The sequence below is a fragment of the Lepus europaeus genome, chromosome 17, assembly GCF_033115175.1.
Source record: "Lepus europaeus isolate LE1 chromosome 17, mLepTim1.pri, whole genome shotgun sequence".
Classification (NCBI taxonomy): Eukaryota; Metazoa; Chordata; class Mammalia; order Lagomorpha; family Leporidae; genus Lepus; species Lepus europaeus.
The window spans coordinates 5,731,670-5,754,319 of record NC_084843.1 but is presented as its reverse complement, the minus strand read 5'-3'; the positions used below and the strand labels follow the sequence as shown (position 1 = coordinate 5,754,319).

Genomic DNA, 22,650 nt, shown 5'->3' with positions numbered 1-22,650 from the left:
TGCCCAACCCCTACAATCTGCTAAGTACCTTGCCTCCGACCCACGTATGGTACACTGTGTTAGATCTAAAAGATGCATTCTTTTGTTTAAGACTGAGCCCTCAGAGCCAATCCATCTTTGCTTTTGAGTGGAAAGACCCAGAGACCGGGTTTTCAGGACAACTCACCTGGACAAGGTTGCCCCAAGGATTTAAAAACTCGCCTACCTTGTTTGACGAAGCTCTGCACCTAGATTTGGCCGACTTCCGAGTCAACCATCCGGACCTGGTCCTCCTGCAATATGTGGACGACCTCCTCCTTGCCGCTGAAACTGAGCAGGACTGCCTAAAAGGTACCGGGGCCCTGCTACAGAGACTGGGGGAATTGGGCTATCGAGCCTCCGCGAAAAAGGCCCAAATATGTCAGAAACAGGTGGCCTACCTAGGCTACCTCCTAGAAGGAGGGCAACGGTGGCTGACAGAGAGCCGAAAAAGGGCGGTTGCTCTAATTCCACCCCCCACCGATGCCAGAAAAATGCGGGAATTCCTCGGGAGTGCGGGATTTTGCCGCCTTTGGATTCCTGGGTTTGCGGAGCTGGCAGCCCCATTGTACCCCCTCACGAATTCCAGCGCTCCCTTTCAATGGAGAGAAGAGCAACAGCGGGCGTTTGACAACATAAAAAAGGCCCTATTGTCAGCCCCAGCCCTGAGCCTCCCTGATATGACCAAGCCCTTCACATTATACGTGGATGAGAACAAGGGAGTGGCGAAGGGAGTGCTAACACAAATGCTTGGACCCTGGAAAAAGCCGGTGGCATACTTTTCAAAAAAGCTAGACAATGTAGCGGCCGGCTGGCCTCCGTGCCTCCGCATGATAGCGGCCGTGGCAGTTCTGGTGAAAGACTCGGATAAATTGACTCTAGGCCAACCTCTCACCATAGTGGCACCTCATGCTGTGGAGACAGTTATCCGCCAGCCACCAGATCGGTGGCTCTCAAATGCTCGGATAACTCATTACCAGACTATGTTATTAAACTCAGAGCGGGTCCGGTTTGGGACTGCCACCTCTTTAAACCCGGCCACCCTGCTCCCGGAACTGGGGCCCCAGGCCCAGGTAATCCATAACTGTCACCAAATCCTGGCTGAGGCCCACGGCACCCGAAAAGACCTAACCGACCAGCCTCTGCCGGATGCCGAAATGACCTGGTTCACGGATGGGAGCAGCTTTCTACAGAACGGTGAGCAGAGGGCTGGGGCAGCGGTGGTGGATGGAAAAACTGTTATCTGGTCAAGTGCCTTAAAGCCTGGAACTTCTGCTCAAAAAGCCGAGCTCATAGCCTTAACTCAAGCTTTAAAACTGGCACAAGACAAAAAGGTCAACATTTACACAGACAGTCGGTATGCTTTCGCCACTGCCCATGTACATGGGGAGATATACCGGCTAAGGGGCCTCTTAACCTCAGCAGGCAAGGACATTAAAAATAAGCAGGAAATCCTAGATCTTCTACAGGCCCTGTTCCTGCCCAAAAGGTTGAGTATAATTCATTGCCCCGGGCACCAACGAGGAGACGACCCCGTAGCAAGGGGAAACAGGATGGCAGACGAGGCCGCTAGGGCGGCAGCCCTGAGCCAACAGGTGCTCCCGTTAAAGACAATTGAGCCCACCCAAGTATCGAGGGAACCACCTTTCCTCTATTCGGACCAAGACTTAGATACGATCCAGCGGCTCGGTGCAGAGTATGATGAACAAATAAGGGTTTGGAGGCTCGGAGAGAAAATAGTCCTGCCACACCAATTGGCTAAAGAAATAATTACCAGCCTCCATCAATGGACTCATTTGGGACACAAAAAGCTAAAAGCAGCCTTACAGGAAGATAGGCAGTCTTATTACATCCCCGGACTTGACTCTTTAGTCCAGCAGGTGACTGAATCCTGTGTTCCGTGTGCCAAGGTAAATGCCAGACACCTCAAGCTCCCGGAGGGAGCTAGGGTAAGAGGAGACCGACCAGGAATCAACTGGGAGGTCGATTTCACTGAGATAAGGCCGAGCAGTTATGGGAATAAGTATCTTCTAGTTTTTGTAGACACCTTCTCCGGATGGACTGAGGCATTCCCCACAAAACGGGAAACCACCCAGGTGGTCGTCAAGAAGATCATAGAGGAGATCTTCCCCCGGTTCGGCTTGCCTAAGGTAATCGGGTCCGACAATGGCCCAGCGTTTGTCTCCCAGGTAAGTCAGTTGGTGGCCAAAGCATTAGGCATAAATTGGAAATTGCACTGTGCCTATAGACCCCAAAGTTCAGGACAGGTAGAAAGAATGAACAGAACAATTAAAGAGACCTTGACCAAATTAGCGTTGGAGACTGGTGTTAAAGACTGGGTCCAACTCCTCCCTATGGTGTTGTTCCGGGTCCGAAACACGCCCTCTCATTGCGGGCTGACACCATACGAAATCCTTTATGGAGGGCCCCCACCAGTAGCAGGCTTGCTTGACCTTGCCAGTGACTCCGTTGCCGATGCCCCTAAGTTACAGGCCCGGTTGAGAGCACTCCAGATCATCCAGAACCAGGTCTGGAAACCTCTTGCAGCAGCCTACCAACCCAAGACGACAACCATTCCACATCCTTTCCAAATCGGTGATGCTGTGTATGTCCGAAGGCACCAATCTAAGACTCTAGAGCCCCGGTGGAAAGGCCCCTTCACTGTGCTGTTGACAACTCCCACCGCTCTCAAGGTCGACGGAATCGCTGCTTGGGTCCACGCCTCACACGTGAAGCGAGCACCACCTCCCCAGGGCCCCGAGGATCCGGATAGACCAGCCAAATGGAAGCTCCAGCGCACTCAGAACCCACTCAAGCTAAGACTTTCAAAAACTGTTTAATATTTATGATGTTCCTGGCCTTTCCCCATTGTTTTTCCAATCCCCATGCTCCACAATTGTTAACGTGGAACCCAACCCAGTCCAGCAAGAACAAAGTTCCCTCCCTCCAGTGAGGCAGGCTCTCCCCAGGCAGGTCCAATAGATTTTAGGATTAAAATCTTTGCAAAAAGAAAAGGAGGGAATGAAGGACCCTTATGGGGGAGAGGGACAAGAAACTAGGCCTGGGCAGATATCAGGGGCTTCTTAAGAGGTTAGATGTTCCCCAGAGTCCAGCGGGCAGGACGTTCTCTGGGAAGGAAAAGTCAATCCCCTTCAGAGAACCTCTAGGCATGCCCAGAGCAGAGCTGCCACTCTCCTCAGCACGTTCCCTCAGCACTCCCCTCAGCACTCTCCTCAGCACTCCCCTCAGCACTCTCCTCAGCACTCTCCTCAGCACTCTCCCTCAGCACTCCCCTCAGCACTCTCCTCAGCACGTTCCCTCAGCACGTTCCCTCAGCACTCTCCTCAGCACGTTCCCTCAGCACGTTCCCTCAGCACTCTCCTCAGCACGTTCCCTCAGCACTCTCCTCAGCACTCTCCTCAGCACTCTCCCTCAGCACTCTCCGGTATGCTAATTGTCCCTCCGAACCAGCCAATCCCGTGTTGCCACTGCATTCCATATGCTAATTGTCCCTCCGAACCAGCCAATCCCGTGTTGCCACTGCATTCCATATGCTAATGGTCCCTCTGAACTGACCAATCCTATGCATGCGCATTAGGAATATGCTAATTCGTTGCCTATATAACCTGTGTGAAACTGCCGCTCAGGGCTCCTCACTGCCTGAGGTGGGGGCCCGTTTGCGCAAATGTTCAATAAAAACCTCGTGCTTTTTGCATCAACTGGTCTGGAGTCTGGATCTTTGGGCGTCCTCCCGAGCAAGTGGGCATCTCTGCAACTGAGAGGTCCAACACGATGACTTCAAACCAAGCAGATGAAAGTGTCCAGGATATTCCTGTCCTAAATGTCCTTTATTTGAGAGGCAGAGAGAGGGAGAGCGCGCGAACTACCCATCCACCACTTCACTCCCTGCAAATATCTGCAGTGGCCCCTGGGAAGAGCCGAAGCTGGGAGGAGCCAGGAACTCAGTCCAGGTCACTCAGTATCATGTGGGTGGCAGGAGCCTGATTACCGGAGCCATCATGGCTGCCTCCCAGGGTCTACATTAGCACACAGCTGGAGCAGGAGCCCCGGCACGCCACTGTGGGGCCCAGGTGACTTAACCAGTGTCTTAAGGGCTGTGCTCAAGGTGTGCCATCCCCCGCCCTGTTTTTGACCCCTCAGACCCGTCTGGCACGAAGATTTTTGGCAATTGCTAAGACGAGAGCTAGAGAGGTCACAGTCCTGAGAAGGAAACAGGTGGGTTCTGAAAAAGTTCAAGCTTCCAAGTGAGCCGTGGCACCCAGGGGGCCGCTGCTGTGCCGGGGCAGGGACAGGCAGTGCAGGGGGAGGGGCGTCTCCGAGGAAACAGCGAAGGGTTGGGCAGTGCAGGCGGAATCCCTGCACGCTTCTGTACAAGTCAGCAGGGTCCCTGGCAACTGTCCCGTGGGCATCTGGCTCGCATCCGGGGTCTGTCCCCAAAGGGCCCTGACGACTCACTTCACACAGAGGAGTAAAGGGCCTCATGATTCCGTTCCTAACAAGAGAAACAGAGAGGGTGTTCCTGGAGTTGTAGCATATCAGAAAGAGTGCGTGGGGCCACACAGGTGGTGCGGCATTAATAAATGACCAGCCAGCCGGGTGGGGTTTGCCAATATCCCAGTCTACATTTTAAGATCCCTTGGCCGGCACCGTGGCTCAACAGGCTAATCCTCCGCCTTGCGGCGCCGGCACACCGGGTTCTAGTCCCGGTCGGGGCACCAGATTCTGTCCCAGTTGCCCCTCTTCCAGGCCAGCTCTCTGCTGTGGCCAGGGAGTGCAGTGGAGGATGACCCAAGTGTTTGGGCCCTGCACCCCATGGGAGACCAGGAGAAGCACCTGGCTCCTGCCATCGGATCAGCGCAGTGCGCTGGCCGCAGTGCGCCGCACAGCGGCCATTGGAGGATGAACCAACGGCAAAAGGAAGACCTTTCTCTCTGTCTCTCTATCTCACTGTCCACTCTGCCTGTCAAAAAAAAAAAAAAAAAAAAATCCCTCCCCACTGGGAACCATAACATCGCCTTAGCTGCAAAGCAGAGGGTTTAGCTGAGCGATCCTCACGGCAGAGCTGCGTCAGTGACAAATGACACCGGGCTTCCTCCTCCCGGCAGTGCGGGATCAGACTGCTTTCCATCGGGCGTTCTTGCCCGCCGCAGTGAGGCCGTGTGCCCCCCTGCCGTCACTCCCTGGGACCACCCCCCTGCTGTCACTCGGGGACCTGAAGGGCCACAGCACAGCGCGTCCTGCGCTTCGTGTGCTTTTCCCTCTGGAGCCCCAGATGCCAGCATGGCCCTGCAGAAAAACTGGTTACCACGAAGAGGCTGTCCACTGGCAACAAGGCTTAAGTCCTCCACAGAGGAGGGACCCACTCAGGGGCCAGCGCTGAGCAAGAGCAAGGCCAAACGAGTCCAAGGACAGCCTCCCAGGGCTGCTCCCTGCCTCCTGAGAACACAGGCCAGGGCTCGGGCCCAGCTCCGTTCCCGATTGCACCTTCCTGCCAGGGCCTCTCTGGGAGGCAGCAGGCAGTGGCTCAGGTAGTTGGGTCCCTGCCAATTCTAGGTGAGGCCTGGATGGAGTCCTGGGCTCCTGGCTTTGGTTTGGCCAGCCCTGTGTTGCAGACATTCGGGGAGTGGACCAGCACATGGGAGACCTCTGTTGGTCTCTCTGCTTTCCAAATAAGTAGAATAAATAAAACAGATTTACAAATTTTATGTCAACTCTAAAATTAAAATGTGTGCCCAAATGCTAGAGGGACAACAGGAGGAATCCTAGCTTGCCCCTGCCCCACCCCCCACCTTCCGGGCACTCAGCAGGTTTCCTCAGCCAGGTCTCCTTGTTCCCACAGTTTCTGTTGCACTTTCTGCCTCCCTGAGAAACTGACCCTCCTCTGCATGCAGCTGCTACGATGCAGATGGAAGCCGACTGAGATAAACCCGCCTGCAGGCTAGAGCTCCAGGTTACGATGGGCAGTGCGGGCAGTTCCCAAGGCCAAGGTCAGTCCTTCCCTCTGCCACACTCCTGCACTCTTGTCTTACCAAGGAAGGCACAGGATTAAGGATCAAGTTGAGCCATTAGAGCAGAGGGGATGTTAGGGATGGGGCGGCCTCCCGTGGTAATCTCAAGGCAAGTATTTCCAGCTCCCCGCCGCTGCCAGGAGTTGAGACCCGAGTGTGTCCAGCCCTGCCCTGGGACAGGGCTCCCTCTGCCCCCGCTGCACTGTGGTGGCACGAGGCCCCTCCCACACCAGCTCTGCTCCTGCCACGGCACGGGAGGAGATGCGCGGCCCACAGCAGGAGGCACCGCCCGAGCCCTTCTCTCCCGGGCCTCTCGTCGCTTCACCCAGGCTGGGCAGGAATAGGGAAGCAGCAGCAGCATGCGCCTCTCAGGCGTGGCTGCCTTTCCTCACACTAGGGGAAGTCACCAGCTTGCTTCAGTGGCACTGCGAAGGTGCTGCCGGCTTGTCAGTCGCAAGCAGCTCCCAGCCCCAGTGACCGCTGGGAAAGCCAAGACATCTGCCCAAGTTCTCCTAGGGGTGACCAGCTGAAGGTTCTCCCCACCCACATCCATTAGAGGAGGTCATACTTATTTATGTATTTTATTGACTCAAAGGATTGGAGGAGGGGAAGAGAGATCAATCTTCCATCCACTGGTTCACTCCCCAAATATCTGCAACAGCCAGGGCTGGGCCAGGATGAAGCCAGGAGCCCGGGACTCAGTGTGGATCTCCTACGTGGGCCCGAGGACCCAAGTACTCGAGCCTTTACCTGCCAGCTCCAGGGCGGGCACCAGCAGGAGGCTGGAGGCAAGAGCTGAGGTTCTGTCATGGGATGTGGGTGGACTAAGCAGTGTCTTAACCACTGCACCCAATGCCCACCCGTGAGATCATCTTTAAACAGATGTAATACTGTAGTTAGTTGATAATGGAGCTGGTAAAAAAAGAAAACCCTGGAAAAATCAGGGGAAAAAGTATGGGTTTTACAATGACCAGAGTGACTGTTGTTTGTGTTAGGAGTCTGCTATTTGTTGGCCAGCTTCTTTCTGCATAGGGAGATGCTCAAGCCACTGCCTGCAGGGGCAGCCTCACAGATGGGTCGGCCCCACTCTGGCCCTCGTGCAGCAGGAGGTCTCATGACGGAGGCCCACACGCAAACTAAACATCGCGCTACACTGGGAATGCAGCTGTACCCTGACAACCTCGTATTCTGGGCACTGTATCTCCACCTGCATGGTTGTGTACCACATGACTCCCCCACAGCCACCACGGGCCCCCGTGCACCTCCTCAAATGGAGCCACTGCCCCCTCCCTGGAGTCTCAGACTTCGGATCGAGAGAGATGAGCGTGTCCAGGGGCAGACACAGCACGTCATAGAGCTCAGGGCAGAGAGCGGCCAGGGGCTCAGACTGAGGAGGGAGTAGGAGGGAGGGAGAGAAGGAGGGGTATGAGAAGCCGGGTGTCGACACCTCACAAGGTTTAGTTTTTATGGCCACGCTCCTGTGTTGGACTTCATGAGACACCTGATGTTCTCAATTCATTTTCTGCTGGTGCTGGTTTGAGTTGGACTACGGGCACCCACAAGCCAGAAGCGTTCTAGCTAACATACACACCGCAGGAGACTACTCTGTAATCAAGACTGTATCCCGTGTGCCACCAGGCTTAGAAAAGCTGGGGAAGAGGCTGGCCCGGGAAGAGCAGAAGCAGCCGCACTCCCGTGGCACGTCCAGTGGCACATCCCACCTGCCAGGGCCACATCACTCAGAGACATACGGAGGAGGCTCACGGGCAGAAGGACCGGGCCTTGGGCGTCGTGTACACTCAAGGAAGAGCCCGCGGCAGGGGAGAAACCGGAGGAGGAAGTGGTGCTGGCTTCCACGACGCAGACGCCAAGGAGTCCTGGGCCTCTCGGGAATAAGAGGACGGGAAGGAAAGGCTTCTGCCTCACTTGATCTCAGGCCCCGAGCATAAAGGCCGACGTCTGGCTGACCCCACCCCTACGGCACTGTCACGGGAGGGTCCTGTCCGTGATGCACCCCACTGCACGCTGAAGAAAGGCAGGTCCCTTGCCAAAGCCACGCCCGCAGCTGTTGCTTCACCTGGGAGTGAGAGCTCGGACTCGGGCCTTTCTGGCTGCAGGGTGCAGCCTGAAGCCAACGTGCAGCTTAACCACTGCCTTTTCTTTTTTAATGCATGTAAACAGGTACATTTAAACAATTTACTTATTTACTTTCATTCTATTTGAAAGAGAGAGACAGAGTGTTGGTTTACTCCCCAAATGGCTGCCACAGCCGAGGCTGGGCCAGGCTGAATGCAGGAGTGGAACAGCCTGGGTCTCCCGCGTGGATGGCAGGGCCCAAGTGCTGCAGCCGGCATCGGTTACCTCCCTGGGTAATCTATCAACATCATACGTCAGCTACTTCTTGGCAGGAGCTGGAATTGGAAGCAGGGCCAGGACTCGCACCAGGCACTCGGATATGGGATGTGGATGCCCAGGGGGTGTCTTAACCTTGGGGCCAGTGCTGGCCCCAGCATGCAGTTTGAAAGCGGTGGGTGCCACCAGCACAGCCACCGCTGGACCTCATGTGACCCTGAGGCCAGTGCTCCTGCTATGGTCTCCATCCAAACACAAGGACAGTCAAAGGAGTGCTTTCACATGAGAGTCTCATCTGTACCTCTCAGGAACCCCCGTGGCACCAGCACCTTGGCCCGGCTCTGTTCACACCCGCCCCCATCGGAAGATGTAACAGATCCTTCGTGGCCTTAAACAGACAAGAGCACTTCGTTAGCTTAGAGGCCGGGGCCTGCCCCTGTCAGTCTGCCCGTTCGGATGCAAGCCCCAGCGTGAGGCCTGCCTGCGGACAGGAGGGCCCGCACACAAAGGGTTAGGCAGTCAACAGCTTGTTTTTCTCTCATTCTCCCCTTAGCATAGACTGTAAACTTTTCAGAACCATGTCTAGGTTCCAGAGCACTGCCCCAGGTTTTCAGTGATTGGCAGACACGCTCCCTGGTCCATTTGCTCACAAACTGGGCATTCAGCATGCAGACACTGTCCCAGCAGGCTGTTTCACCACCAGGGGCAGCTCTGGGACCCCTGCTCCCAGGGCCAATGCTGGCCTCTGCAGGCCCCAGCTCATTCTCCTGCAGCTTTCTCTGCTCTCGAGAGGCCTCTGTCTTGCGTGCCACGCCTGGCAGTCTGTGAAAGGAAAGATAGATCCCTACACAATTCAAGGAACCAGAGATCACTCTGAAGCCAGTGCTCTGGCCACCACCAAAATGAGTTCTGAGTCCAGACTCAGAGGACAGCCGGTGCAGTCTGGTCCATCCCAGCTGGCTTTTCTCCCAGTGTCCATTGGGCACCATGGCCTTCCCAGGGTGATAACGGCAGTCTCAGGGCATCTGTGCCCACGGAAGTGGTCAGGCGGTCCCGAGCTCCCTGCCCCAGATCAGCAGTGACTGTCACAATGCAGGTCAACCTCAGGCAGTCAGGGATGGAAAAGGAAACGGATTTTCAAAAAGAGCTCCTGTTGAGGGAATTCCGCTAATCGCTGCAGCCTAGTTATGCCAGAGTCGTTTTCATACGGCTCACGGGTCCTGAAAGGGCGGCCACTTTGCTGCGTCTGCGCATTTCCATCAGAAGCTGAATCAGACGCAGCAGCTGCAAGCGTCTCTCTGCTTCCCAAACCGTGAGTCAGAGTTAATCCGCCCCACAGTTATGTTTTCCCCCAGCGCAGCAGAAAATGGTTGTGTGTGTATTGTCAGGAGACAAAAGCCAAACTGTCCCCGTGTCTGCAGCTCCCAGCTTAGGCCCCAGGGAGAACGCAGCCCAGAGGGCGAGAGTGAGCACAGTGGTTCCGCGCGCTGCCCTGCGCTGCTGGGGGAACCCGAGACACTGTCCCCGCCCGCCTCTGGCGCACCTGCGCGTCCAGCCCAGGAACGTCCACTCCCCCGAGCAGGAAGACGCCTGGGACACCAGCGGGCAGTGATTCTGGGCTTAAGCGACAGGCAGTGGGTGAAACTGAAGGAGCAGTTTCCACAGAGGAAACCTGTTTCTTCAGGGGAAGTTTCTGGAATAGTTTCAGTAGCTGGTTCATCTATGACGAAGCCAAGCCACCCGAAGCCCTGAGGCCACAGAAATGACCAAAGCGGAGGGGACCTCACCTTCCAGATCTTTCTTCCTCAAAGACCAGAAGAAAAGCAAAGAATGGCTTCACTTCCAGAGCACGGGGATCCCAGCCACAGGGCTGCTGCAGCCTGGCTCTGGGGGCCCTCCGACTCCGGCCCGTGTCTCACCCCACCCCCAACCTGCCACCATTCTTAGCGCTTTCTAAGTAGCACAAAGCGGACTGGGTTCACCATATGCACGTCACAATTTGACGTCACCTCCTAGGATTGTCTCGTGAGGGCTACCCCTCCTCTGACAGGTCTGTCCCCGTCTGCGTGAGTTAGCTCATTGCTTTGTGACTCAGCGGCCTCACCGTAAGACAAAGCGTGGGAGAGCGCCCGCCTCCCGGCCCTGGTGCTGGTGTGGGGTGAGGTGACAGGTCAGCAGGGCCCTGTGAACGTCACCCGAGGGGACCGGCAGGGCGCCCATGGATGGGGACAAGCAGACACTGCTGCTTCCAGGCCCTCCCCAGCAGCCTAGCTGAAGATGCCATCTTAGCCCACACGGCCAACATTACCGCCTGGAACCTGCATCGTGGCGATGTGCACCCAGCACCCAGGGCAGGCCGGCCGCTGGCCAGGAAGGCAGAAGCAGCCGCCCGCCTCCCTGCACGTGAGGGAAGGCTCTGCCCCGGCACAGGCACAGCCGCCCACTCCGTGTCTCCTTAGCCTCCTACTCAGCGCTCTGACTTCCAAGGTAGCACTGGCTGGGGGAGCAGTGCAGGGCCCACCAAGGCTCTGGAGCACAGGGGCTCTTCCAGGACAGGGGGCTTCTCCCAGTGTGCTCTGTCCATCCCCCGGAGAGAAGTGTTCAGGTTGTAGCGAGACAGTCTGAGCCCAGAGCCTCACAACTTGACTGCTCACGCCCAAGTCTGACCCCTGTGGCAACAGACTGACATTTCAGGGCGGCGACAGGAATCCTAAAGGGGCCGTGTGCCAGCAATGTCCCCTCCAACAGACTCTGCCCCGGCTGCAGCCCCGACTGCGGCCCACAGCAGAGCACTCCCACTGGCCCAGAGCTACTCCCTGCAGTGTTCTTTGAGAAGTGGCCCCCAGAGAATCTCCGCCTCTATGGGAAAAGATGCCCAGCGCCAGCACACGCTGCCGCCGGCCCCGCGGCCCGCCCTCGGCACTACCTGGCCGGTTCATGAAGCTGCAGTGGCCCAGGCCCGCGATGTCTATCCTCTTCAGGAACAGCACCATGCGCGTCAGGTTGGCTTCCTGCATCTCTGCCGGCTTCAGGGGCCGCATGTCTTTGGAGGCGAATTCCTCGGCGTACAGACAGAAGAGCTTGCCTGGAAGAGACAGGCAGAGCGCTGTGGCGGCCGCGTCTCGGCTGCCCCGGGCAGGTTTACGCGACGCGGATCTGGTGTCCGCCGTGCTACCTGAGGAGGATGCGCCGACGATCTGCTTGCGGATCTCTGCCTGGCTCTGGCTGATGGGCTGCGTGACAAGGGAGGTGGCTCTGATTCTCGGGTTGTACACCTGCAAACGGAGACACCGGCATGCAGCAGGCTGGCCCCCTCCCGCCAGGCGACGCGCTCACACAGGCCCTGCGCTCACACAGGCCCTGCGCTCACACAGGCCCTGGGGCAGGCTGGCCGTGGGCCCCCTCCCGCCAGGCGATGTGCTCACACAGGCCCTGGGCTCGCACTGGGCCCCCCAGTGCATGCTCGCATGACCGTCAGTGTGGTGTGGTCCCTCCCAAGTCTCGCTGACACGCACTGTGACCTCAGCGGTCTCACCTTCCTCACAAGTCCAGTGCTTCTCCGGGCATCACAGCTACACAGAGACTGCACCGGGAACTCAGGGTGACTGAGGGGCAAGTGAGGCTCTGGGCGCCCCGACCGTGGACAGAAGCAACAGGACCAACCCTCCCTGTCACCAAGGCAACCTTCACAGCCGCTGGGACTGCTGCGTCCCAGTACGACGAGGACACTGAGGAGGCCCATGGTCCCCAGGAGGGGACGCAGTAACCAGACCAATATTCAGGAGGTTCAAATGCTCAAACGCCATGGCTCACGAAGTCCCAGTGTCTTTAGAAATTGGGATATCTTATTTTCATTTTTTTGGGTAGTTTATTTAAAAGTAGTAAAAAAAAATAAAAAGATTTAGGATGAAAATATTCTCATGTCAATTAAAAGCTAAAATTTGCTAAAATTAAAGTCAGTGCACTTGAAACTTGTTTCTGGTAAATTCGCTAGGGCAAGATTTTAATTACCGTGATTCAGGGCTACAAAGTTATCCATCAGATACACACAGAGGCATACAGGACTCAGTTAGGAGTCAGATCATTTGCTCTGCTAGGCCCTGGCCTAGGAAGACAGTGACGAGGAGGAGTCGCCTCTGCGCTTTTGTGGCTGTGTCTGCTCAGAACCTCCCCTCTGGCATCTCGGCTGGTTTAGTTTCTTTCTGACAACCCCCTGCTCAGGAAAGCTGCAGGAATCCTTCCCCACACGCGTGCCTCAAGTTCCGGGCACCTCCGGGTCACACATTTCACCTTCACCTTCCAGTCAACAAAAGGCTGGGAACCCAAGGAACTGGTGCTCAGGAATCATCCGTGATTATTAACCAATGCGGTCATAATTACCTTCCTTCTTTCCACACCCACATCAATAACAAATCTGACGGTGTTGCTCCAGATCAAAGATTCGCCAGAGCTGGTGGTCAGCACCACTCTCCTCTGAGAGGCCTGGCATCTTCTCTCTGCCTCGTCGGCCGGCTTGAACAGTGTACACTTCTCTTTCGGATACAAAGGAACCACCACCAGTTCTCCAAGATCTGGGTTCAAGTGAGAGCCTTCCTGACAGACAATTTCATAGGCTTTTTCAATGTCCTACGGCAACAAATAAATAAACAAATAAATAGCATCATCCATGAGAAATAAGTATAATACAACTTCCCTCCTTAAAAAAAAGTCTGAATTAACTACAAGTGTAGGCGACACTGTATAATGTAGATAGGGAAAGAAATGCTGTGTCAACATATATACATCTGTTTCCTTTTTTTTTTTTTAAGATTTATTTATTTGAAAGGCAGGGTGATGGACACACACACAGAGCAAGAGAGAGAGTACACATCTTTAAATAAGGAAAGGAGATATAACTGGAAGAGAAAATTTCTTTGGAGAAGTCAAATACAATTTATTAGCAAGTTCACTGCCTTTACCAACAGTCTTCCTCTTGTGAAATGTACTATCTTTGCCTTTGTGTATTTATCCTGCTCTATTTCTAGCATGATGCAACTTCACATACCCATTGCCAGTGGCAGGTAAACAAAAATCTTCTCACATCAATGATACATCACTTTTTTTAAGTTTCATTTACTTGGAAGGCAGAGTGACAGAGAAGGAAGGAGAGATCTTCCACCCACTGGTTCTCTCCAGTTGCCTGCTGGGGAGGCTGAAGCCAGGAGCAAGGAGCTCCATCTGTGGGTGACAGCACTACCTGCTGGCTCCGGCTTCCTGAGAATGCACGCCCCAGGAGGCAGCAGTGATGGCTCGAGGACTTGGGTCCCTGCCGCCCACATGGGAGACATGGGCGAGACTGGACTGGGCTCCCAGCTTCTGGGTTCAGCCCCCAGCCTGGGGCCATTTCAGGCACCTGGGAATGAACCAGTGGATGGAAGTTCTCTCCCTCTCAGATAAAGGAAAAATGTAAATAAATAAAAATGTTTGGGGCCAGTGCTGTGGCACAGCAGGTTAACGCCCTGGCCTGAAGCGCCGGCATCCCATAAGGGCACCGGTTCAGGTCCAGCTGCTCCACTTCCAATCCAGCTCTCTGCTGTGGCCTGGGAAAGCAGTAGAAGATGGCCCAAGTGCCTGGGTCCCTGCACCCGTGTGGGAGAGCTGGAAGAAGCTCCTGGCTCCTGGCTTCAGATCAGCACAGCTCCAGCTGTTGCAGCCAACTGCGGAGTGAACCAGTGAATGGAAGACCTCTCTCTGTCTCTCTCTCTCTGCCTCTCCTCTCTCTGTGTAACACTGACTTTCAAATAAATAAATAAATCTTTTAAAAAAAATGTTTCACTGACAAATAGGTTAGGAATAAACTATTATTTGCCATAACACTATGTACAAGTAACACTATGTACAAGGGTGAGACATTTTAGACAATATTCTAGACAGTATTTTACTATCTTTCAAATCACAGGTTTTTTTTTTTAATCTTATATAAAATAGAAGGGACCGAATGTAATTCCTACTCCCTTTAATATTTCCAAAATCTATACCTTATTAGGGGCTAACAGATTCCTACAGTGGACCCATTTATACAGTCAATAGAGGTCATTAAAAATAAAAAAAATGGGAGATGGTCTCCCATGACTATTACAGCTGTGTTTTTTTTCTTTTCTTTTTTTTTTTAATTTACTTGACAGAGTTCCCATTCACTCTTTATTACCCCAAATGACTGCAACAGAAGGGCCAAAATCAGGAGTCAGGGGCTCAATCCAGGTCTTGCAACTCCTGAGCCATCACCACTGTCTTCCAGAGCCTACATCAGCAAGAGGCGGCACCAGGAGCTGAGGGTGGGCACCAAACCCAGGCGCTCCGCAGTGGGACGCCTTACCCACTGTGCCCGGGGCTCACCCCATTTCAGACGTGGAACTGAATTCCAATCTCCACCCCTCCTCCTCTGCACCATGGCCTAGGGAAAGAGCAGGGCACCTCAGGTTCTGGAGGTGGGGCGAGCTGTCCTCTGGGGACCTCAGGGCAGAGGCTGCGGTGCCAGGTCCCACATCAGCAGTCACACAGGTCCTTCCCCCACGCGCACGTCCCTCTCTGCGAGTGCTGGTTTGCTTGGTGCACAGTGCTTCAACAGGCTACGAGCACGACTGCTGCTTAGGGACGAAGACTTGCCACTCTGCCTGCATTTTTACAATCCGGTCACTTCATTTTGCATCACTGCTATATGACCAAAGCTTAGAAATGAGAAGGAAAAGGAAAGTGCTTGGGCTGCTGGTTAGCCTCACAAGCACGTGCACGCACTCTGCGCACGTGGCAGCTGCACCTGGCAGAGTTCACAGGTGTTCTCAGCCCGACAGAAGACCTGGAGCTGAGAGGCAAGACCCCATTCCAGCAGCCCACTGACAAGCTACTTCCTAGCAACACAAACCACCTAGAATACTGTTCTCTTAGAATACTGTTAAAAAAAAAAAAAGGTATTTTAGCCACTAATTTTTTTTGTTCTAGCTGCTAAAACTTTTAGTGGTGGTTGGCTTCTAAGGTTGAGTTTTGGTACATATTGGCAAGAAATGAATACAAGGGTGAGAGTTGTGGCGCAGTGGGCTGGGCTGCCACGTGGGCGCTGGGATCCCGTATCACAGCACCTGCTGAGTCCCGGCTGCCCCTGCTTCTGACCCAGTTTCCTGGGAAGGCAGTGGATGGGAAGGCAGTGCCTAGGCCACTGCCACCCACATGGGAGGCCAAGCTGGAGTTTTGAGATCCTGGCTTCGGCTTAACCTGGCCCTGGCTGTTGTGGACATTTGGGGAGTGAATCAGTGGATGGAAGATCTCTGTCTCTCTGTCACTCTGCCTCTCAAGTAGATGAAAAAAAAAAGTGTATGCCTTAAAACAAACAAAAACAGGCCGGCACTGCGGCTCAATAGGTTAATCCTCCGCCTGTGGTGCCGGCACACCGGGTTCTAGTCCTGGTCGGGGCGCCGGATTCTGTCCCAGTCGCTCCTCTTCCAGGCCAGCTCTCTGAAATGGCCCGGGAGGGCAGTGGAGGATGGCCCAAGTCCTTGGGCCCTGCATGGGAAACCAGGAGAAGCACCTGGCTCCCGGCTTCGGATCAGTGCGGTGTGCTGGCCATAGCAGCCATTGGGGGGTGAACCAACGGAAAAGGAAGACCTTTCTCTCTGTCTCTCTCTCACCATCCACTCTGTCAAAAAAATTAAACAAACAAACAAAAAACCAAAAACAATGACCACTAGCAAGCATCTATTAGGCTGCCTGAGTTTGTTTTCACATGGTGTTTAATTGTTGTGGCAGGCTTTAAAGTTTTATGTAGAAATCAAGAGAGCTTCAAATAGCACAGAGAGACAAGATCGATAGCTGTTAACATGGATTTCTGAGCAAGGTGAATCCTTCCAAGAGACACCTTCCAAGACCATAAGTGAGGGCCAGACATGGGGCCCTGCGGAACGAGCGCAGAAGGCAAGCTCGACAGGCGGTGGCTGGGGACAAGCACGCCAGGTGACACTGGGACTCAGGGCTGAATTGTGAGAAAAAATCCTGGCTCCCAGGCAAGGTGCCGGCAGCCAGGGGATTGCAGTGGCTGGCCGGGGTGGGGCCCACCCTCTGTGCCTCTGGCCAGCAAGGAGGCCACCCCAGCTGCCAGTGAGGCCCTGGTCATGGCTGCTGCCCCCACCACCCTGAGGCTCCGCCGGCAGCTTTCACCCAAGCACCGTCGCTTTCCAGGCCGCCCCTGCCGCCAGCCTCACCAGAGGCTGCCGATTCCACGGCCCAACAGAAGTGCATTCCTCAGGTCTCAGGTTCCGAAGTCTCTGCCGTTCCCTGCGGTTACACTAAACCTACAACGGTCGGCCACCACAGGCCCGCCTCCTCGATTCTGTTAGGAGGTTTATTTCCCAAAATCCACTTCGGAGTTTCTGTTCACTCTGCCTTGATGGACCAGCGCTCCTCCCGGGGCGGGGGAGCGAGCGTCTGCGTCCTCGGCCAGCGTTCCCGACTCTCGGAGTTTTCTGTTCTGATCCTGCCACTCTCCCCTTCCTTAGGTGTCAGCACAGTTACACTGACAATCTCGCTCTCTTTCCATCTTCTGTCTCAATCACTCCATGACCCCCCTCTGGACCTGCCTGAGGATTCCGCGCCGTGCAAGAAGAGGGGACGACAATCGAATAGATCATAGTAGCACACAGGAGGTTTACTGCTCGAGAGTGAGCCGTCTTCACACAGGAGGCTGACACACACCCTGCAGTTACACGTGTGAGATCTGAAGTTATGGAAACAGATGTCATTTCAGCTGTGAGGACCCTGAAGTCCCCAGAGCGGGGGACGGGTCACCCTTTAGCTGTGACCGGAGTAGAACTGATGCTTCTCCAAGTATTTTGGAGCTCGTGAGCACTCAGGAAAAGGCTCTGTCTGTTCTGCTGGTGGGTCTGTCCGCCTGGTGGATCGGTCCTTCTGGCTGGTGGGTCTGTCCGTACAGCTGGTGACTCTGTCTGATGAGTCTGTCCGTCCAGTTGGTGGATCTGTCTGGCTGGTGGGTCTGTCCATACGGATGGTGGTTGTCTGTCTGGATGGTGGGTCTGTCTGTCCGGCTGGTGGCTCTGTCCGGCTGGTGAGTCTGTCCGGCTGGTGGCTGGGCCACTGGCAGAGCTTCTGCTCTGGTTTCTGGCCAATCACTGGAACGGCCACAGGTCTGAGTCATGGTCTAAATGCTCCTGTCTTCACTGCCCGGGAAGATGGGCAGGAAGAGGAGGCCAGGCCACGAGCCTCGGAGATGAGCAGTGGAGCTCCAGGGCTCCTGGAGCCGTCAGACTCACCCACAGAGGCTGGAGAGGGCAGGAGGGGCGGTGCAGCCGCAATGAACAGAGGAGCACGGCCCGCAGGTGCCGCGCCTGAGAGCAGAAACGGGACAGAAACGCGGCCACCTGCACAGTTCCGCGTGTTCCTCCCAAAAGTCCTAACGAGGATTTCTCTCCTCCTCCTTGCAAGGAAAGGGGTCCCCTCTGGGGAGTCGGCCATCCGGAGGGTGCCATTCACCACGTTCCTGCCTCCCGTCCCGCTGTCATGGGGCAGCTGTGGCCAGGCGCTCAGGTCCTTCTCCTGCTCTTCACTGGGGCGCCGCAGCTGGGGCTGAGCTGGAGTCTCCCGGCCTCTGCAGCACGAGGGAACGCTGTTTGGAGCGAGCCCATGAGGCTTTGCGCTGGGCAGCACCCTGCGGGCCAGGACCAGAAGGAAGGGAGGCTGCTGAGGACCCCCCGACATGCGTCCCATATCTTTGTTGTCAGAACAGTGTGTGACTTTGAGAAACTGCCCTGGTTCTCCTTTTAGGCGCAGGTTTTATTTATCCTGCTTCTTGGTAAGTCTACAAAGAGGAGTGTGACAGAAGCCAATATTTAAACAGTTAAGTGGTAAGCAGAGACCCGTGTGTGTGTGTTACAAGCCTCCCAGACGAGCCCTGTGTTATGTATTCGGCTGAGCTAGAACATCACACACTTACTTGTTCACAGGCCAGAAAGACGACGATGTCACCCTTCTCACCCGAGTGGTGGATTTCAAAGATCAGGCTCAAAATCGACTTCAAAGAGTCCTTCTGAGCACCGCTGAGGTACACGACCTCCACGGCGTGCTTGCTCTTCACCTCTATGAGGGGCACGTCTCCGTAGTAGGAGCTGAGTTTGCTGATCAGCAGTGGCGAGGAGTTGATGATGAGCTTCAGTTCTGGTCTCGCGAGCAAAACGTCTTTCAGAAGTCCGAGCAGCACGTCTGTGGCAATGCTTCGTTCGTGCACGTCATCTACGATGATGACCCCATAGCTACCCAGAAAGGGGTTGGACATCATTTCCCTCTGCAGCATATCATCAGTGCAGTACCTGGGAGGAAGAAACAGGGACGTGAGACCACGCCGACCCCAAGTCACGGCAGCATCCCCCCCCCCCCCCCCCCCCCCGTTTGGAGCCAAGGCTCCCTTGGGCTGATAAAATCTGCCGACCCACAAACACAGACGTACACGAAATTATTTGCCCCCACTGTGTATGTTCACAGACTAAAGGCCGTTGCTGAATCCCAGGTTAAAAACCTCTGCCTAAATGTTTACTTCAAATAGAAACAGGAGTTGAGTTTAACGTCTGCCCTCTGTGTTGTAAACAAAAAGAAATCACCATGAAAGACCCTTGGCAGGTAAGAATTCTCTCCTGTCTTCTACCAGTGGGAGAGCTCGAAGGAAAAGTGTACAGTTTTCAAGGATACAAGGACAACCCTGGCTCAGGCCAGGGCTAGCGAGGCCCACTGTGGGGGCATCGATGCTGGTGGCTTGCTGTGGGAGACGATGTCCCCAAGGTCATCAAGCAAAAGCATCTACAAAGAAGCCACCTATCTGAGCGGAGCAGCAAACTGGCCTGGATCCCTGGAAGGGGCAGGGACCACTAGTGATTCTGGGGTCCCCTGGTGGTTCTGCTGGGGGTGTAGTGATTCTGGTGGGGTCCCCTGGTAGTTCTGCTGGGGGTGTAGTGGTTCTGGGATTCCCTGGTGGTTCTGCTGGGGGTGTAGTGGTTCTGGTGGGATTCCCTGGTGGTCCTGCTGGGGGTGTAGTGATTCTGGTGGGGTTCCCTGGTAGTTCTGCTGGGGGTGTAGTGGTTCTGGTGGGATTCCCTGGTGGTTCTGCTGGGGGTGTAGTGGTTCTGGTGGGGTTCCCTGGTAGTCCTGCTGGGGGTATAGTGGTTCTGGTGGGATTCCCTGGTGGTTCTGCTGGGGGTGTAGTGGTTCTGGTGGGGTTCCCTGGTAGTTCTGCTGGGGGTGTAGTGGTTCTGGTGGGATTCCCTGGTGGTTCTGCTGGGGGTGTAGTGGTTCTGGTGGGATTCCCTGGTGGTTCTGCTGGGGGTGTAGTGGTTCTGGTGGGATTCCCTGGTGGTTCTGCTGGGGGTGTAGTGATTCTGGTGGGGTTCCCTGGTGGTTCTGCTGGGGGTGTAGTGATTCTGGTGGGGTTCCCTGGTGGTTCTGCTGGGGGGTGGCCTGTGGCTGGGCTTGGCCTGGGTTCTTGTTGCCACATGAGAAATACAAGGAAGAGATGTAGATAAAGGTTGTCAAGAAGTGAGATTTACATATAGGCAAGTCTACATGGGGGAGGAAGTGCCAATAACCTCCAGAGGGTGAACACTGCCCTCCCCTGGGTGTGGCGCTGTCCTCTCACAGTCCTGGGAGGCACAGGGGCTGGTGCCCGAAGCACGGCTTAATTGGATTTCAAAAGGGGTGGAGTTTGGGGCAGGGCTTGAGTTCCCCTATTTCTGTGGAAAGCTTGGAAGTGTCATGGTGTCAGGTGAGTGATGGGAGTAGGTGTGTTGGCCATGGCTATTTTATTATGATCTAAAGGGCATCACGGGAACACAGCACACTGGACATTTCTACCCAGCAGTGGTCTCTGGTCCCTGTGCTTGGCGAGGAGGGGGCTGTGGTGCACATGGGGCTGCAGTGCGGAAGCTGGCAGGCCTCCGTTCCTCCTTGCTGGCTACCTCCCTTCCCACATTAGCTCTTGGCATCTTATTTTTTAAATAATAAAAATAGGGGCTGGCACCGTGGTGTAGTGGGTAAAGTCTCGGTCTGCAGCGCCAGCAACTCATATGGGCACCAGTTCACGGCCCAGCCGCTCCACTTCTGATTCAGCTCCCTGTTAATGGCTTGGGGAAGCAGTGGAGGATGGCCCAAGTACTTGGGCCCCTGCACCCACGCGGGAGACCTGGAGGAAGCTCTTGGCTGCTGGCTTTGGATCGGCGCAGCTCCCGCCATTGTGGCCATTTAGGGAATGAACCAGTGGATGGAAGATCTCGCTCTCTTTCTGTAACTCTGCCCTTCAAGTAAACAAATGCACCTTTAAAAAAATAATTAAAATAACCGCCCATTAGTCATTCAGCGCTATGAAAATATCTTTGATACTAGTTACATGTTTCTCTAAATTATTGCTTAAAGACACTAGTTCTTTAAGCTTTCCACCCATTTAAAGTACTGTCTACTTTCTCTGGTACACGTGGCCCGGGGACTGCAGTGCCGAGAAACGCTGGCTTGCAAGGTCGGCCCTTGCTGCTCTCTGGGACGTTAGATGTGGGGAGAGGGTGACTCAAGCCTCCCAGGACTCTGCCTCACTGTTGAGCAATACAGTTTATGCTGAACATGTGCCTTTCTTCTGGGAGTCTGGAATTTTGGACGTAATGGGCAGATGGTGTCCATGTGGCCAGCCCTGGACAACCTCCATGGCACTCCACCTCCAATGGAAGCTCCACTATCGACCGTACTACCTGTCACCTTCGCTGCTGGAGGACAGCTGCAGAGTCCATGCCACCCACTGGGAGAGGCCTCTGTCCCTGGCTTCCTCTGCACCTCACCCCGTCACCACTGCCTTCCCATGGGTTTGCTTTGTATCCTTTCACTGCAACAAAAGACAATAAGCTCTCGTCCACTGGCTCATTCCCCAAATACCCACACACAAAGGCTGGAATTGGACCAGAGTTGAAGTCAGGAGCCAGGATCAATCCGGGTCTCTCCTGTGGTTGGCAAGAAACAAATTACTTGAGCCATCACTGCTCTCTCCCAGGGTCTGCCTTGGAGGGACCCTGGGATGAGCTGGGAAGGGCCAGGAACTGTGGGGTAGCAGTTTTGTTTTTAAAGATGCATTTTATTCATTTGAAAGATAGAGTTACAGTGAAAGAGGAAGAGACAGAGATGTTCCATCTGCTGGTTTGCTCCTCAAAAGGCTGTAACGGCTGGGCTGGGGCTGGGGCTGGGCCAGTCCAAAGCCAGGAGCCTCTTCCAGGTCTCCCAAATAGGTGCCCTGGGGCCACCTTCTGCTGCTTTCCCAGGTGAATCAGCAGGGAGCTGGATCCACGGTGGACGGGATGCCGGCTTGCAGGCGGCAGCTTCACCCGCTGCGCCACGACACTGGCCCCGACAGCAGCGTCTTAACTGCTAGGTGCAACGCTTGCTCCTGCAGTGAACCTTACACGGCTGAATCCTACGGAACCTGGGAGTGGTCTTGGGGCCCCTGACACAGTCCTCGATTAACCCCTTTCAAGAAAGAAAGAAAAGGAAGCAAACAAACGTTCGTGAAGGCCCTGAGGCCTGCCAGCTGATGTGCTGGCGTGCACGTTTTCTCATGTAACCTGCAGGGTAAATCTTCAAGGTCACCATCATCAGCTCGTATTTATAAATAAGGGAACTGAGGCCCAGGAAGGTTGACTGAGCTTCCAGGGACAGAGCCAGGCCTGCATCTGGATACCTGGTACATCTGTGTCACTGTTACGTCACAGAGACCCCCAGGACTTTGCTGCTGATGAGGTCATGTTCTTCCTCTGTGTAGCTTTTGGAGAACAAAGCCTTGGCTCCCTGCCTTTCTCTTCCTTTCTCCTGTCTCCCCAGGACCCGACTAGAGACTAGTGACAACCATTCCTTTTCTCAAACTTATGAAAACATCTTGATTGCTACAGTGTAACACTCTGTGCAAAATGCAGCCACTTCCTGGTCTTTTGCTGAGGTCACTAAGAGTGACCTAATGATGCAAGTGACTACTGCCTCTTGTTTCAAAATGCACTGTTCTAATCGATGTCACTTCTTCAGGGTGAGAAGTTGAATCTCTGTTCCCTTTTCAGCAAAACGCACCTAAGCTCTGCCCGTATGGAAGCAGTGTGGCTGCAAAGCGGAGGGGCATATGTGTAATGGTGATGTACCTAGGGTTCGCTAAAACATATACATGACAGTGACATTTAACATTCTACTAGACTGAGCAGGC

The 22,650-nt window shown here is 54.7% G+C and overlaps 1 protein-coding gene across 2 annotated transcripts in view; it reads right to left on the bottom strand.

The window, feature by feature from the left end:
- DHX32 (DEAH-box helicase 32 (putative)) overlaps positions 1–22,650 on the bottom strand; it is a 64,496-nt gene that overhangs the window by 13,381 nt on the left and 28,465 nt on the right. For both annotated transcript variants that reach the window (XM_062215002.1, XM_062215003.1), the window contains exons 4-7: positions 18,376–18,748; positions 12,780–13,025; positions 11,575–11,674; positions 11,326–11,484 (exon numbers count right to left, since the gene is read on the bottom strand). In XM_062215002.1, coding sequence (XP_062070986.1) covers positions 11,326–11,484; positions 11,575–11,674; positions 12,780–13,025; positions 18,376–18,748 — 878 coding nt within the window. The remainder of the gene's footprint in view (positions 1–11,325; positions 11,485–11,574; positions 11,675–12,779; positions 13,026–18,375; positions 18,749–22,650) is intronic.